General features: G+C 47.3%; 1 protein-coding gene across 1 annotated transcript; it reads left to right on the plus strand.

Moving 5' to 3' along the window:
* Nucleotides 1-125: 125 nt before the first annotated feature.
* On the plus strand, nt 126-11,115 carry MRTO4 (MRT4 homolog, ribosome maturation factor). Its single transcript, XM_054009203.1, has 8 exons — nt 126-234; nt 1,592-1,650; nt 4,127-4,230; nt 4,721-4,802; nt 6,700-6,767; nt 8,886-9,037; nt 9,859-9,935; nt 10,679-11,115. Exons 1-8 carry the CDS (start codon nt 207-209, stop codon nt 10,832-10,834), a joined length of 726 nt encoding a protein of 241 aa, XP_053865178.1. The 5' UTR covers nt 126-206; the 3' UTR covers nt 10,835-11,115.
* The last annotated feature ends 1,451 nt before the right edge of the window (nt 11,116-12,566 follow it).

The raw sequence follows: 12,566 nt of genomic DNA on the forward strand, positions 1-12,566 counted from the left end.
ATTTGTGTTGGAGCTAACGGCGGCGTAGGGGGCAGCCTCCTCGCGGAAAGGGGCGCGCGGGGCCGGCAGTGGCGGAAGGGATTACCCCAGCGAGGGCAGCTCTGGTCAGGCACCTCCTCGGGCACCTCCAGGGGGTTCCTATCCCGGCAGCCCTCGCGGCGCACGGGGTCCTTGGCGCGCTCAGCTGGGGCAGCAACGTGCGAGCCATGCCTAAATCCAAGCGGGACAAGAAGAGTGAGTGACCCCCTCACCGCCCCCCCTCCCCCTCCCCCTCCCCTCGCGCTGTCCGCCCGGCGCCCCTGTGCAGGCGGGAGGCTGGGCCCGGCAGGGCCGCTCGCGTTTCGGTGGCCGCTTCCCTGCCCCGCCGAGGTGGGGCCCCCGGTGGGGTCTGTTCCACCCTCGGCAACGCCGTGATACTGCGGCGCGGGAGCCGCCGGGGGCTCGTGGATGTCTCTCCCGCGGCTCCGTGCAGCACGTGGTATAAAAACACTGATTTAATTAACAGCCGCTGTTACTATGGTAGTAAACCCAGTGTGGAACACTTGGCCGGGCAGTTTGCTGTACGAGTTTTTTATACACACACACACACAAAACAACGAATTCACACTCCTGTGGCTCTTTTGGGTAATGTTGGTTGTTTGGCTACTGAGCCACTGAGGTCTGAGTATGGGGGTAGCCGTGTTAGTCCGTATCCACCAAAACAAGGAGGAGTCCGGCAGCACCTTCAAGACTAACAGATTTATTTGGGCATAAGCTTTTGTGTGTAAAACACTCACTTCTTCAGATGCATGGAGTGAAAATTACAGATACAGGCATAAATATATATTGGCATATGAAGAGAAGGGAGTTACCTTCACTACAAAAGCAATTTTCCCTCTCGTGGTAGTGACACCTCCTTCTCAGGTATTGGGAGTGGACCACATCCACCCTGACTGGATTGGCCTTGTCAACACTGGTTCTCCATTTGTAAGGTAACTCCCTTCTCTTCATGTGCCAGTATATATATTTATGCCTGTATCTGTAATTTTCACTCCATGCATCTGAAGAAGTGGGTTTTTTACCCATGAAAACTTATGCCCAAATAAATCTGTTAGTCTTTAAGGTGCCACCAGACTCCTCATTGTTACTGAGATTGGGGGTGGGGGAGTTGTGTGCCGACATTAGGCAGAATAGGCTGTGTTAGTTGGTCTGGGAATTATAGAACCAATTTGGCAGCCTCAGTAACACTGTATACTTTCTATTCATGAGTTCCTTGCCTCTTACCTGGGATGATGCAAATATCTGGCGATGTGCTGTTGCATGTCAGTGTAATATGAAACCCTGAAATGTTTTATTTCAATGATGGTTTGTAGCTCATGGTTTTAATTAGTAAAGGAAACCCTGATCCTACAACCATGTGGGCGCTCCCAGCAAAGCATCAGTGCTAGAAGGTTGCACATGGTCTTCTAGAAATGAGTCAAAAGTCTTTGAGTTCATTAAAGCTGATGTCCAGAGTGTATTTGGCAGCCACATTTCTGTGCTTTTTAATTGTACTTTACATAAGCAGTGTCCAAGTTATCAATAATGCTGAAGCTCTTCTTTTTCCTTTCAGTTTCCCTAACAAAAACCACAAAGAAAGGTTTAGAAGTCAAACAGAGTTTAATAGAAGAGGTAAGTAAGAACATACGTCATAAGGTGCTGCATTTAGTTTTCCATTCTATATCGGAGAAAAACAGATATGATCTTTCCCTTCTGTAGCATTTCCTCCTGTGAGGCTCTTAATATAATTTACACAGACTAAGTCTCACTACATGCTTTACAGATGTGGGGAAACTGAGGCACACAGAGGCAATTTGACTAGACCCCAGAAATAAAGAAAAGAAGCACTTTGAGAATGGTCAACTGTTGTGTCAGATGAATTCATTAAAGATCTGTTAAATTTCTTATAAAAAAAAATTACTGTGCATACAGTAAAACTTCCTTAGGACTTAAGCTGAGTGCCACAAAGGTCATAAAAGACTTCGTCGTGCTGTCTGTGTAGTGGGTCATACAATTGACCAACTACATTACTGAGGCTTCTTCGTCTCTTCAGGTATTGGCTTCTATCAGGGGCAGGACAGTAGGCTTAATGGTTGAGTTGTGTACTGCACGTTAGCGGTCGAGGTAGTCACTACAAACCGCATCCTGAACGACAGCCAAGGCCATCCATGTAAATCAGATGATGACATTCTCTCTCTGTGTCCTGAACCATCCTCCAGCTGTCGCTTGTTCAGAGCTGGTTGATCTGGCAGTCACTGTGGTTCCGGATCCAGACATTTGTACTCATGCACGAACATTGGATGAAGTGAAGTGTGCCATCTCTAAACTGAAACACGGACACGCAGACGGTGCTGATGGCATTCCCTCAGAGCTGCTAAAATGTGCTATTGATCCTCTAGCTGACTCACTTCTGGCCATCTTTCGTCTGGTGTGAAGAACTGGAACCCTGCCAACCGCCTGGAAGGACGGCATTGTGACCTAACTCCATAAGGGCAAGGGACCATGCAATGAATGTAAGAACTACAGGCTCATCACCTTGCTCTCCATTACAGGGAAGGTGTTTGCACATGTTTTCCTGGCACGCCTGGAGCCTTTGCTACATTGGAAGCGTTGTCCCCAGCAGTCAGGCTTTACGAGGAACAGATCCACATTAGACGCCATTTTGGTCCTTCGCTTATTGTCAGAAATACATTGTGAGTTCAAGAAGCACCTGCACATAGCATATGTTGATTTTAAGGCTGCATTTGATTCAGTAGACCGTGTCGCGTTATGGAAGGCCTTAAAGGGCATAGGTGTCCCTACCACTTTGCTGGACTTGATTAGAGAGCTTCTTAATGGAACCACTGCCCATGTTCGTCTGGGGAACCGGATGTCAGTGCCTTTTAAATCGGTATCTGGTGTTGGGCAGGGTTGCATTCTGGCCCCTGCACTCTTTTGTCGGGCAATGGATTTCATAATGCAGCATTCCGTCAGGTCCATAGGCATTGAGATCGGTGATATCTCACTCACAGACCTTGACTACGCTGATGACGTTGTTCTTTTCATACAGAGTCCCAACAGGTTTTGTGAGGCACTCCAGCATATGGAGGAGGAGTTAGCTAAAATTGATTTCCATGTTTCATGGTCAAAGACAAAACTGCAAAATCTAAGACCAGGTCCACCTGCAACTCCAATCTCTTTGAACAATGAAACTGTTGAATCAGTTTCCAGCTTTTGCGATCTGGGTTCTATACTTATCAGCTCCTCCAATTCGCACATGGAGGTTCTCCATCAGATTGGCATCGCAGCATCTGCCATAGGCCATTTACAACGGATATGGAATCAACATCATCTTAGTATGACAACCAAGTTCAGGATTTATTCGAGCTGCATCCTTCCCACAGTGTTGTACAGCTGCGAAACATGGACGCGCTGCCGCGCAGACTGGGCAAAGCTGGAGGCTTTCCACACAATGTCAACGTCATAGATTGGGCATAAAGTGGAATGACTTCATCTGTAAAGCAGATGTTTATGGTCATTCGGGTCTACGGACTACTGGGCCATTGTCCGCAGGCGGCACCTTACGCTTTTTGGGCATGTCTCAAAGATGCCACAAGACGTTCCAGCAAACGCTGTTCTCCAGGTGGCTTGTAACATCCGGGATAAAATTCCACCAACTGAGGGGTGCAGGCGGCCCAGAGGCAGACCCCTTATTACATGGGTTCATCGAGTCTGTTCTGATGTTAGACTCTCAGGCTGTCAAGCCTTCGCGGTTGCGCAGGAACAGGCCAAATGATGAACGATGGCTATAGCCAACTGGCTAAGCGTTGGGGAGAGAGAGAGAGAGAGATTAGCAAATACTGTGTTTGTTTTATAATTTATTTTAATGTACAAAAAAGTTGATTACAGTTGATTAGTTCAAATAGAGAATCTCACATCAAAATCATAGTTGTTAGTTCCATGGAGTGCCTGATATTGCTGGGGAGCTAGAGATGTTGCCATGAATAGAATTTTTGAACAATCCTTCCGTCCCATCTTCTGTGTTTAAGCTGTTGCAGAAACGCATTGGTATGCAATGGGGATTTCTCTGATGTTTGCCATAACTGCTCAACATCTTGTTTTCCTATAGTTGCGGAAATGTGTGGACACCTACAAATACCTCTTTATCTTCTCTGTTGCCAACATGAGAAACAACAAGCTGAAGGATATCAGAAGTGCCTGGAAGCACAGCAGGTGAGCAGTAGTCTCCGAGATTGCTTCCGCTCATGGCTACTGATCATGAATATTGTGTTATAGGTGTATACATATCTTAGATTACTGTACTTAGTTCTGTGGGAGGGGGAGGTAACTGCTAGAATTGCTCTATGAATTTTCTTCTCTTCCACCCCTCAAGAGGTTAGTTTCCAGCTTGGGGCTCGTGGCTGCAGTCCTGGGGTTAACTCTAGGATTTAAAAAGCGGCAGTGTTCCATGGCAGCTTTCAGGCACTGGCATGTAGAGCTAAAGTGCTGCAATGCCTATCACCGTCCATCTCTCCTGTTTGGGGCAGAACAGTAACTTTTCTAATTCTTAGGTTACAAAAGAGAAGTTTCGGGATCCCCTTCCCAGCCCTTAAAAAGGGAGAGGCTGCGACTCCCCGATTGAGAACCCGTCTTCATCCCTGATTCAATTCTGCAGATGTATTGAGCCCATCATGATGGATTCTTTTCCTGTTTTTTCTAATAGGATTTTCTTTGGGAAAAACAAAGTTATGATGGTGGCACTGGGACGGGGGCCTGCTGATGAGTACAAGGAGAACTTACACCAGGTATGTTCTGATTTCCATAGCTTTTGCATGTTTTGGAAGTAAGCCTTATTTTCTGTACATCTCAAGAGAAAATAAAGAATTGCTTTGGAGAGCCAGAATGGATCAATACTCTCCCATCTGCAGTAAATGGGATTCAAATACTTAGATCGGGGTCTCAAAGTCCCGGCCCGAGAACCTCCCCACTGCGGCCCATGGAAACTTTTTAAAAAGTTCTTTCATCCGGCCCTCAAGGCTGCCGGCTGGGGGTGGGAGGGAGCGGGCAGGAGAGATTCACATGCCCCTCCCCCCAACGTTGCTCCATCCTGCTGCTCCTGGGACCCTCCCAGGAGTTGCACTCGGCAACGTGTCATTCACCTCGGGCAGCTCGGCTCCCTGCAAGCGGTTCCCTATCCCTGCGGAGGAGAGACCCATACAGCCATGCTACCAGCTGTCTGCTGCAGGCACCGCCCCCGCAGCTCCCATTGGCTGGGGGAGAGAGACAGAGATAGCATCACTAGTCCGCCATGGAGGCGGCATCATTAGTTGCCGGGCAGAGTCAGTTGGGGCGGCATGAGGCCAAGGGAGCGAGGGAAAAGGGTGGGAAATGGGCTGGGAGGTGGCGGGAATACCATCTTCAATGATATTATTGGCCATTGGGAGGATTTGAGGACTGGCACTGGCCCTAAGGTAAATTGAGTTTGAGACCCTTGATTTAGATTGTCAGCTCTTTGGGGGCAGGGACCATTTTTCTGCTCTGTGTTTGTACAGCACCTAGCACAAAGGGGTCCTGGTCCACGACTGGGGCACCTAAGCACTACCACAATGATGATGATAAAGCCAGTCCTTCACTGATATGTAGATCTTTAGGCAAGTTGCCTTTGACATCAGTCCCATTTCCAGTGTGGGCACCCTTTTGACTCTTGTGGTGGTTAGCTTCACGTCAGTGTAGCTTTGTTCACCATAGGTTCTTCCACTACAGTAAGAAATTTGTCCTTTTAATCAGTTCACCAAAGGAAGGGTGCACGAGGATGTTGCAGCATTTCCCTTCTCCTTCCAGCGTGTTGGGGAGTGAGGGGTAAAATCACCGTGCCTTGCTCACAAGATACCTATTGGGGACGTTCCTTGTTAGTAGTAGAGCAACTCAATCCTGAAGGTCTGGGTTGCAGGTACAAGTGGCATCTCTCAGCCAATACTGCTTAATCTTCTTGCTGTGGAGGCAGAATTGTTGGGAGAGCTCAAAGGACCTCCACCAGTAGATGTGTCTTCAAATCTTTTTAGCCCCTCACTGAAGGAGGACTGCAGCCAGTATGTGAACAGTCTGAATTCATCCATCCAAGCTTTAAAAATAATTTGGAGCCTCAGCCCTACGGAATTCTTACTACAGTTTGAAAACTAAACTCAGATACTAAGAGCTCTCACAGGAGTCCAAAAATTCTCTGTTTAATTCATTTTTCTTCTTCAGCAATTCTATGACTAGATCATAGTGACTTTTCAAATGGGATTTCTCTGACTTTTTCTCATGAAACATCTGAGAATCTTGATCTTAATTCTTTCTTAGGCCACAGTGATTCATACCCTTTTCCACCTCACACAATCTAAACTCCTTTCTCCAGAGTTTACATCTGGAATGTCCTGCCAAGCCACTGCTTCCTTCAGCCACAGAACAAGTTTCACGTCAGGAGGAAAAGTCTCCTGAAATAGACTTGCCATCTACATCCGGTCCTTCTTAATTTAGTCTTCCTCACAGCACCAAAGGGCTGCAAGACACGTTGCAGCTGATTAATCAAGATCTGCAAATCTTAAGGGTTGGGTCCTCTGAATTATCTGGGCTTCCTGAGTAAACTCCTTGCTATTAGGGGGCTTCAGCACGGCCCAGGTTAAGTGCTCTGTTGAATTCCACATACTGCTTATCTTCCAGGTCAGCAAACACCTAAGAGGTGAAGTCGGTCTCCTGTTCACCAATCGTACCAAAGAAGATGTGAACGAGTAAGTATCTGTGGAGGTAACAAAGGGGCTTCGGTCTAATGGCACACTTGCCACCAGTGTTGCATCTTCACTGAGAAAGAACTGAAGTTCATACTGAGCCTCTTCTCCCTCGCTGAAACAGAAGCCGCTATTGGCAGCAATTCTCTTGCTCTCCTTGATGCTGGTCTCATGACAATGTTCAGCTTAAAATGCTTCTATGCATACCTCCCTTTGGAGTTGCGATGGGAAAGGCAGGGGGAAGTTATAGCAGGTTATGCCATGATTGAAAAGGGAATGGGAGGTGCTACACTCTGACGCACATGGCTGCTTTCTTGGAGATGTTGAACTAGGCTTGTCCATTGGAACTTGGGTAACCTCCATAAGAGTAAAATCTAATGCCACAGGGTGAGCAACTGCTTAAGCAATCTCCTGCCCACCACCCCACAAACACAGCTGACTGGACTTTTCCTTTCCTGAATCTCATGCTCTAACACAGGGATCAACAACCTTTAGCACGTGGCCCGCCAGGGTAAGCCTCCTGGTGGGCCGGGCCAGTTTGTTTACCTGCCTCGTCCACAGGTTCGGCCGATCGCGGTTCCCACTGGCCACGGTTCGCCGTCCCAGGCCAATGGGGGCTGCGGGAAGTGTGCGGGCCAAGGGATGTGTTGGCCACTGCTTCCCACAGCCCCCATTGGCCTGGAGTGGCGAACTGCGGCCAGTGGGAGCCGTGATCTGCCGAATCAGCGGACATGGCAGGTAAACAAACCAGCCTGGCCCGCAAGGGGGCTTACCCTGGCGAACCAAGTGCCAAAGGTTGCCGATCCCTGCTCTAACATAACTTGCACTTACCTGTAAAGTTAGTGTGGGGTCAAACAGCTGCAAAGCTTTCCAGAGTCCCCAAGAGTTACCTACACACATGGACACAAGTACAAATCACCTTCTGGTATTGCTGGCCTGTGCAGGAGAGAGAGTGTGGAAGCAGTAGAACATCTGTTGGTAAGTTGGCCTGTCATCCGTCTCATAGACTCATAGACTTTAAGGTCAGAAGGGACCATTATGATCATCTGGTCTGACCCCCTGCATGCTGCAGGCCGCAAAACTGTCCCCACCCTTTCCCTGACTCTGCTGATGAAGTCCCCAAAACCTGTGTCTTAGTGACTTCAATTGGCAGAGAACCCTCCTGCTAGAGATCCCTGCCCCATGCTGCGGAGGAAGGCGAAAAACCTCCAGGGCCTCAGCCAATCTACCCTGGAGGAAAATTCCTTCCCGACCCCAAACATGGCGATCAGCAAGACCCTGAGCATGTAGGCAAGAGTCTCCAGCCTAACCCTTGTTAACCATTATACTGTTTGCCTACCGTTGCTTGGTATTCCTCAGCTAATATGCTTCACCATTAAACCATTCCCTCCATAAACTTGTCTAACTTAATCTTAAAACCAGACAGGTCCCTCGCCCCCACCGATTCCCTCGGAAGGCCATTCCAATATTTCACCCCTCTGACGGTCAGAAACCTTCGTCTAATTTCAAGCCTAAACTTCCCCACGGCCAGTTTATATCCATTTGTTCTTGTGTCCACATTAGTACTAAGCTGGAATAATTCCTCTCCCTCCCTTGTATTTATCCGTCTGGTATATTTAAAGAGAGCAATCATATCCCCCCTCAACCTCCGTTTTGTCAGACTAAACAATCGGAGCTCCTCCAGTCTCCTTTCGAGCTCCTCCAGTGGACCCAGGCTATTTAGAGGAATTTTGCTCGGGGAGGAGGTAATTGTAAACCTAGCTTGAAAAGGATGCATTTCTTTAATGAGGTAGCAGGGAAAACGGCAACCCTGCCGACATGTAGAGCTTTTCCACCATCAACAGAACAGTCATAACCTCAGTCACTCTCTTTTCCCCCTGCAAAAAAAAAAAAAAAACAACTCTGGGCTTTATTACTGCTGATCTGTTGTACATGGAAGGTATTTGGATACTGCAGTGATGGGCAGTAGTACAAAACCCATAGATGCTGATTTCACAATGTCCGCACCTGTTGGGGTAGGATAGATGAGTTCCAAGGCTGACCCATCCCAAATGAGGTTTATTCTACAGCTGGAGATTTCTTGAATAAGTAATACTCTTGTTTCCTTCCCCCCTCTCCCAGATGGTTCTCTCAGTTCAAAGAGGTGGACTTTGCCCGTGCAGGTAACAAGGCAACATTCACAGTGAGCCTGGACACAGGGCCCCTGGAGCAGTTTCCCCACTCAATGGAGCCTCAATTACGGCAGCTGGGATTGCCAACGGCTTTGAAAAAAGGTATGTGAGCTGGCTGGGGCATCTGATCATAATTCCCTCTCTGCCTCTAAAATATTCCAGACTTACTGGCTTTTATTTAATAAATGTTGGTAACCTCTTGATCAGCATATATTCAGAAAGGCCTGGTAGGGAGAGTGTTAGATGATGGAAGCAGAAGTCAGAGCATATGTTCAGCAGGGAACATCTAATATTAAAATCCCCTTCCTCCTCCTATGGTTGGCACTGGAATTGTTTATTCTATATCATAATATTCTTGTCTCTAAGAACTGGTCAGGATAAGCCAAGCACCTGCTGAAAGCCCCATCTCCTATATGCCTGGGTTTTTCAAATCAGTCAGCTGGGCTTGACCTGCAGGTCACAAGGATTTCTCACAGAGAATGTAATTTATTTACTTCATTATATGCCTTGGTAAAGCCACAGGCAGTCGTGTGAAGTCTCCTGTTGTTTCTGTCAAAGGAATCAGCCTGAATTAGTAATTGCATGAAAATGGGGGAGCCGTGGGGACTCAGCATTTGGGAGAGGACTGGTATGAAGCAAACACCTGCTAAGAGATTAGTCGCTGAAGTGGGTTTACACTGCATATCAATTTCAACGACTGATACATGCCTTACGTTATGTTACATTTCCTCACAGAACTGTCTGCCTAGGTAAAAATCAAACCCATTTATTGTGCTCCCGCGTTGAAGCTTCATTACTCTCTGCTGCCAGCACTAGAGAACCAGGCTGGGAGCTCTGATTACCACAGCAGCTCCAGTGTGCTCTAACCTCATGTGGTATTCATCCCCCTGACTGGATCCCCTTCTTCCTCCCTGTTCCTGCAGGAGTCGTGACCCTGCTTTCCGATTACGAAGTCTGCAAGGAAGGGGATGTTCTGACCCCTGAACAGGCTCGTGTCTTGGTGAGTAACGTATTAGCAGCAGTTATGCAGCTGTAGTTCACAGGCAGCCACTATTTCCATCCAGTAACAAGTCCCGTGGAGCTTTCATGACATTACAAACCAGTGTGGCCAGTAAATTTAATTCAGTGTATGAGACCATTTGTGCTCAAATCAAGTAACTCCAGTTCTGGCTATTAACAATAATGCAAAGCTGCTGTTGATTAGAGTTGTAATATGCATCCGTACGAGCTGTTTTGGCTGCTAAGCAGTACTTGACTGGGGATTAATGACCAGCTGGAAGAACAGCCCAAGATGCAAATGAAGGAGTCCAGCTGATCACTTGAGAAATACCCTGTGCTGAGACAGGTATTGGTTAATTCTAAGAACACGCGGAGAAATGACCAGGATGATGGATGATAGACCCGGTATTGCTAAAAGAATTAAATGCCTTGCATGTTGAGATTTGAATCCTGCCTTTGCATTCTAGTTTTATACCGTGCATTTTGAAACCAGCAGTAAAATCATAGCTGCCTGAGAGTGGCATGGACTGAGGAAGGGATCCAGCTAATCGAGCTTGAAGGGAAAAGTTTGCATTAAAATAGCTTCATGCTTTTGGTCTATCTCACGTTGAACAACTTATCCTTGTATTAAAATGCACCCTTCGACGCTTGCTTACATCCCCCGTTTTGGCATAATCCACTTTAAAGATGTTACTTACTGCTAGCTCTCACATTATGAGTGACAAGTTCCTGTCTCCCTTTCAGAAACTCTTTGGCTATGAGATGGCAGAGTTTAAAGTGACCATCAAGTGCATGTGGCATTCTGAGACTGGAGACTTTCAGCAGTTGGTGAAAGAGACAGAAGAAACCTCAGAGATGGAGGAAGAGGAGGACGATGACGATGAAGAAAATGACAATTAACTGAAAAACCCGCTATAGGACATTAGAGACAGTTCGTTCTATTTCAAGAATAGTCCACTGAAGCCCATGGGTACTCTCCCTCAGGTGCAGCAGGACAAAGTTGATCAACCCACAGACTTGCTATTTATCAAAGATGATGCAAATGGTTTATATATAAAATTAAGTAGAAATTTGGGATTCCTGCCTGTGCCGCCTCTGACCGCCTCTTTAAGCATCCCTGGGCTAGGAGGAAATGTGCAGAACCTGAAAGCAGGCTAAAGTAAAACCCTTTCCACTCTGTGCTTATTGTTCAAACTTGAGCCGTATCTTTGCAAATTTACTTCACTGCCCCATCCTTCCTCTCTACAGAAAATTGCTTTTCAACTGCTCACTTTGCATTAGAAATGACAGTTGTATGGAGTCAAGTTGCATTTAAATGGTTGCTTTCTAAAGGAGAAGGTGCTAATTCATATTGCCTAGGATGCCTAGAAGGTTGGGGTTTGTTTTAATTCTACAACTAAGAGTACAATCTGGACTTTATTCCTTTGAGAGCAAATACTGACTAAATTACCCCTGAAGCCAAAGGATGCCTCTACCATCTTTTAGTAAGTTCCTTCTGTCTTCACTGAGCCTGTTTAACAGTGCATCACCAGAATGACTGCAGCTTTCCTCAGGCAGGGCATATTTCTCAGTGTAGAATGGTAACAGAGCGGCCGTTTTCAACCTCTTTTCACTTGCAGGCTCCTACAGAATTTCAAGTGGAGGTGCAGACCCCTTTTGAAATCTTAGGCAGTCTGTAGCCCCACCCCAGGATCTGCAGACCACAGGCTGAAAACCCCTGTTCTGTGGTAATGCCAATCTTTTGCAGAACCCCTAGATATAGTCTGCAGACTCCAGGGGTCTGTGGACTACAGGTTGAAAACCACTGCAATATAAAAATTATCTTCATTCCAATTTCTAGTATAGAATACCTCTGATTTTCCTGTAACTGATTCTTGGCCTAGCACCTCCAAGGGAATGAGTAATTTTTTTAAAGGGGAAAGAGTCCTAAATGTTATACTTTAAATGTTGGTGTAACTAACCTCTGAAGTAGAGCTGCTCTGACAGTGAGGAGTATGCGTGTACAATACTCAATCTAGAAGCAGGCAAAAATCCTGTAGTTAAGACTTTAGGATGCAGAACTGAGGTTGCAACTACATGACTGAGACAGAAGGGGGGGCATTGTGGTGGTAAAGCAGTCACAGGACCAGTTGTAATTAGTGCCTCTGGCACTTGCAAGAGTCTAGATCAGTGGTCTCCAACCTTTTTAAGCACAAGATCACTTTTTGAATTTAAGTGCAACCCAGGATCTACCTCAAAGAAAATGTAGAAATAACAGTAATCACACAAACACCCTTCCCCTCTCACTCCATCCTTGCTCACCCTCACTGGGCTGGGGCCAAGGGGTCCAGAGTGTGGGAGGAACTCCAGACTGAGCCTGAGGCAGGGGGTTGGGTGCAAGAAGGGGCTCAGGGCTGCGTAGGAGCTTGGGGTGCAAGAGGGGCTGCAGGCTCTGGGAGGGAGGTTGGGTGCAGAGCCTCAGGGCAAAAGCAGGGGGTTGGAGTGCAGGAGTTTGGCCAGCATGTCCAGCAATAGCTCCTCAGGAGAAGGGGAGGTGGCTCAGCGCCCTGCCCGTGTGTGCAGGCACCACCCCCACTGCTCCCATTGGCTGTGGTTCCCCATCCCCAGCCAATGGGAGCTGCAGGCAAGGGCA

The sequence above is a fragment of the Malaclemys terrapin genome, chromosome 19 (genome assembly GCF_027887155.1).
Source record: "Malaclemys terrapin pileata isolate rMalTer1 chromosome 19, rMalTer1.hap1, whole genome shotgun sequence".
NCBI classification, from domain to species: domain Eukaryota; kingdom Metazoa; phylum Chordata; order Testudines; family Emydidae; genus Malaclemys; species Malaclemys terrapin.

What these genes read in the sequence shown, in the direction of transcription:
- MRTO4 (XM_054009203.1), top strand. Translation starts at nt 207, where the DNA reads ATGCCTAAATCCAAGCGGGACAAGAAGA. An exon ending in AACAGAGTTTAATAGAAGAG is followed by an intron (nt 1,651 to 4,126) that starts GTAAGTAAGAAC and finishes GTTTTCCTATAG; the next exon opens with TTGCGGAAATGTGTGGACAC. An exon ending in ACCAAAGAAGATGTGAACGA is followed by an intron (nt 6,768 to 8,885) that starts GTAAGTATCTGT and finishes CCCCTCTCCCAG; the next exon opens with ATGGTTCTCTCAGTTCAAAG.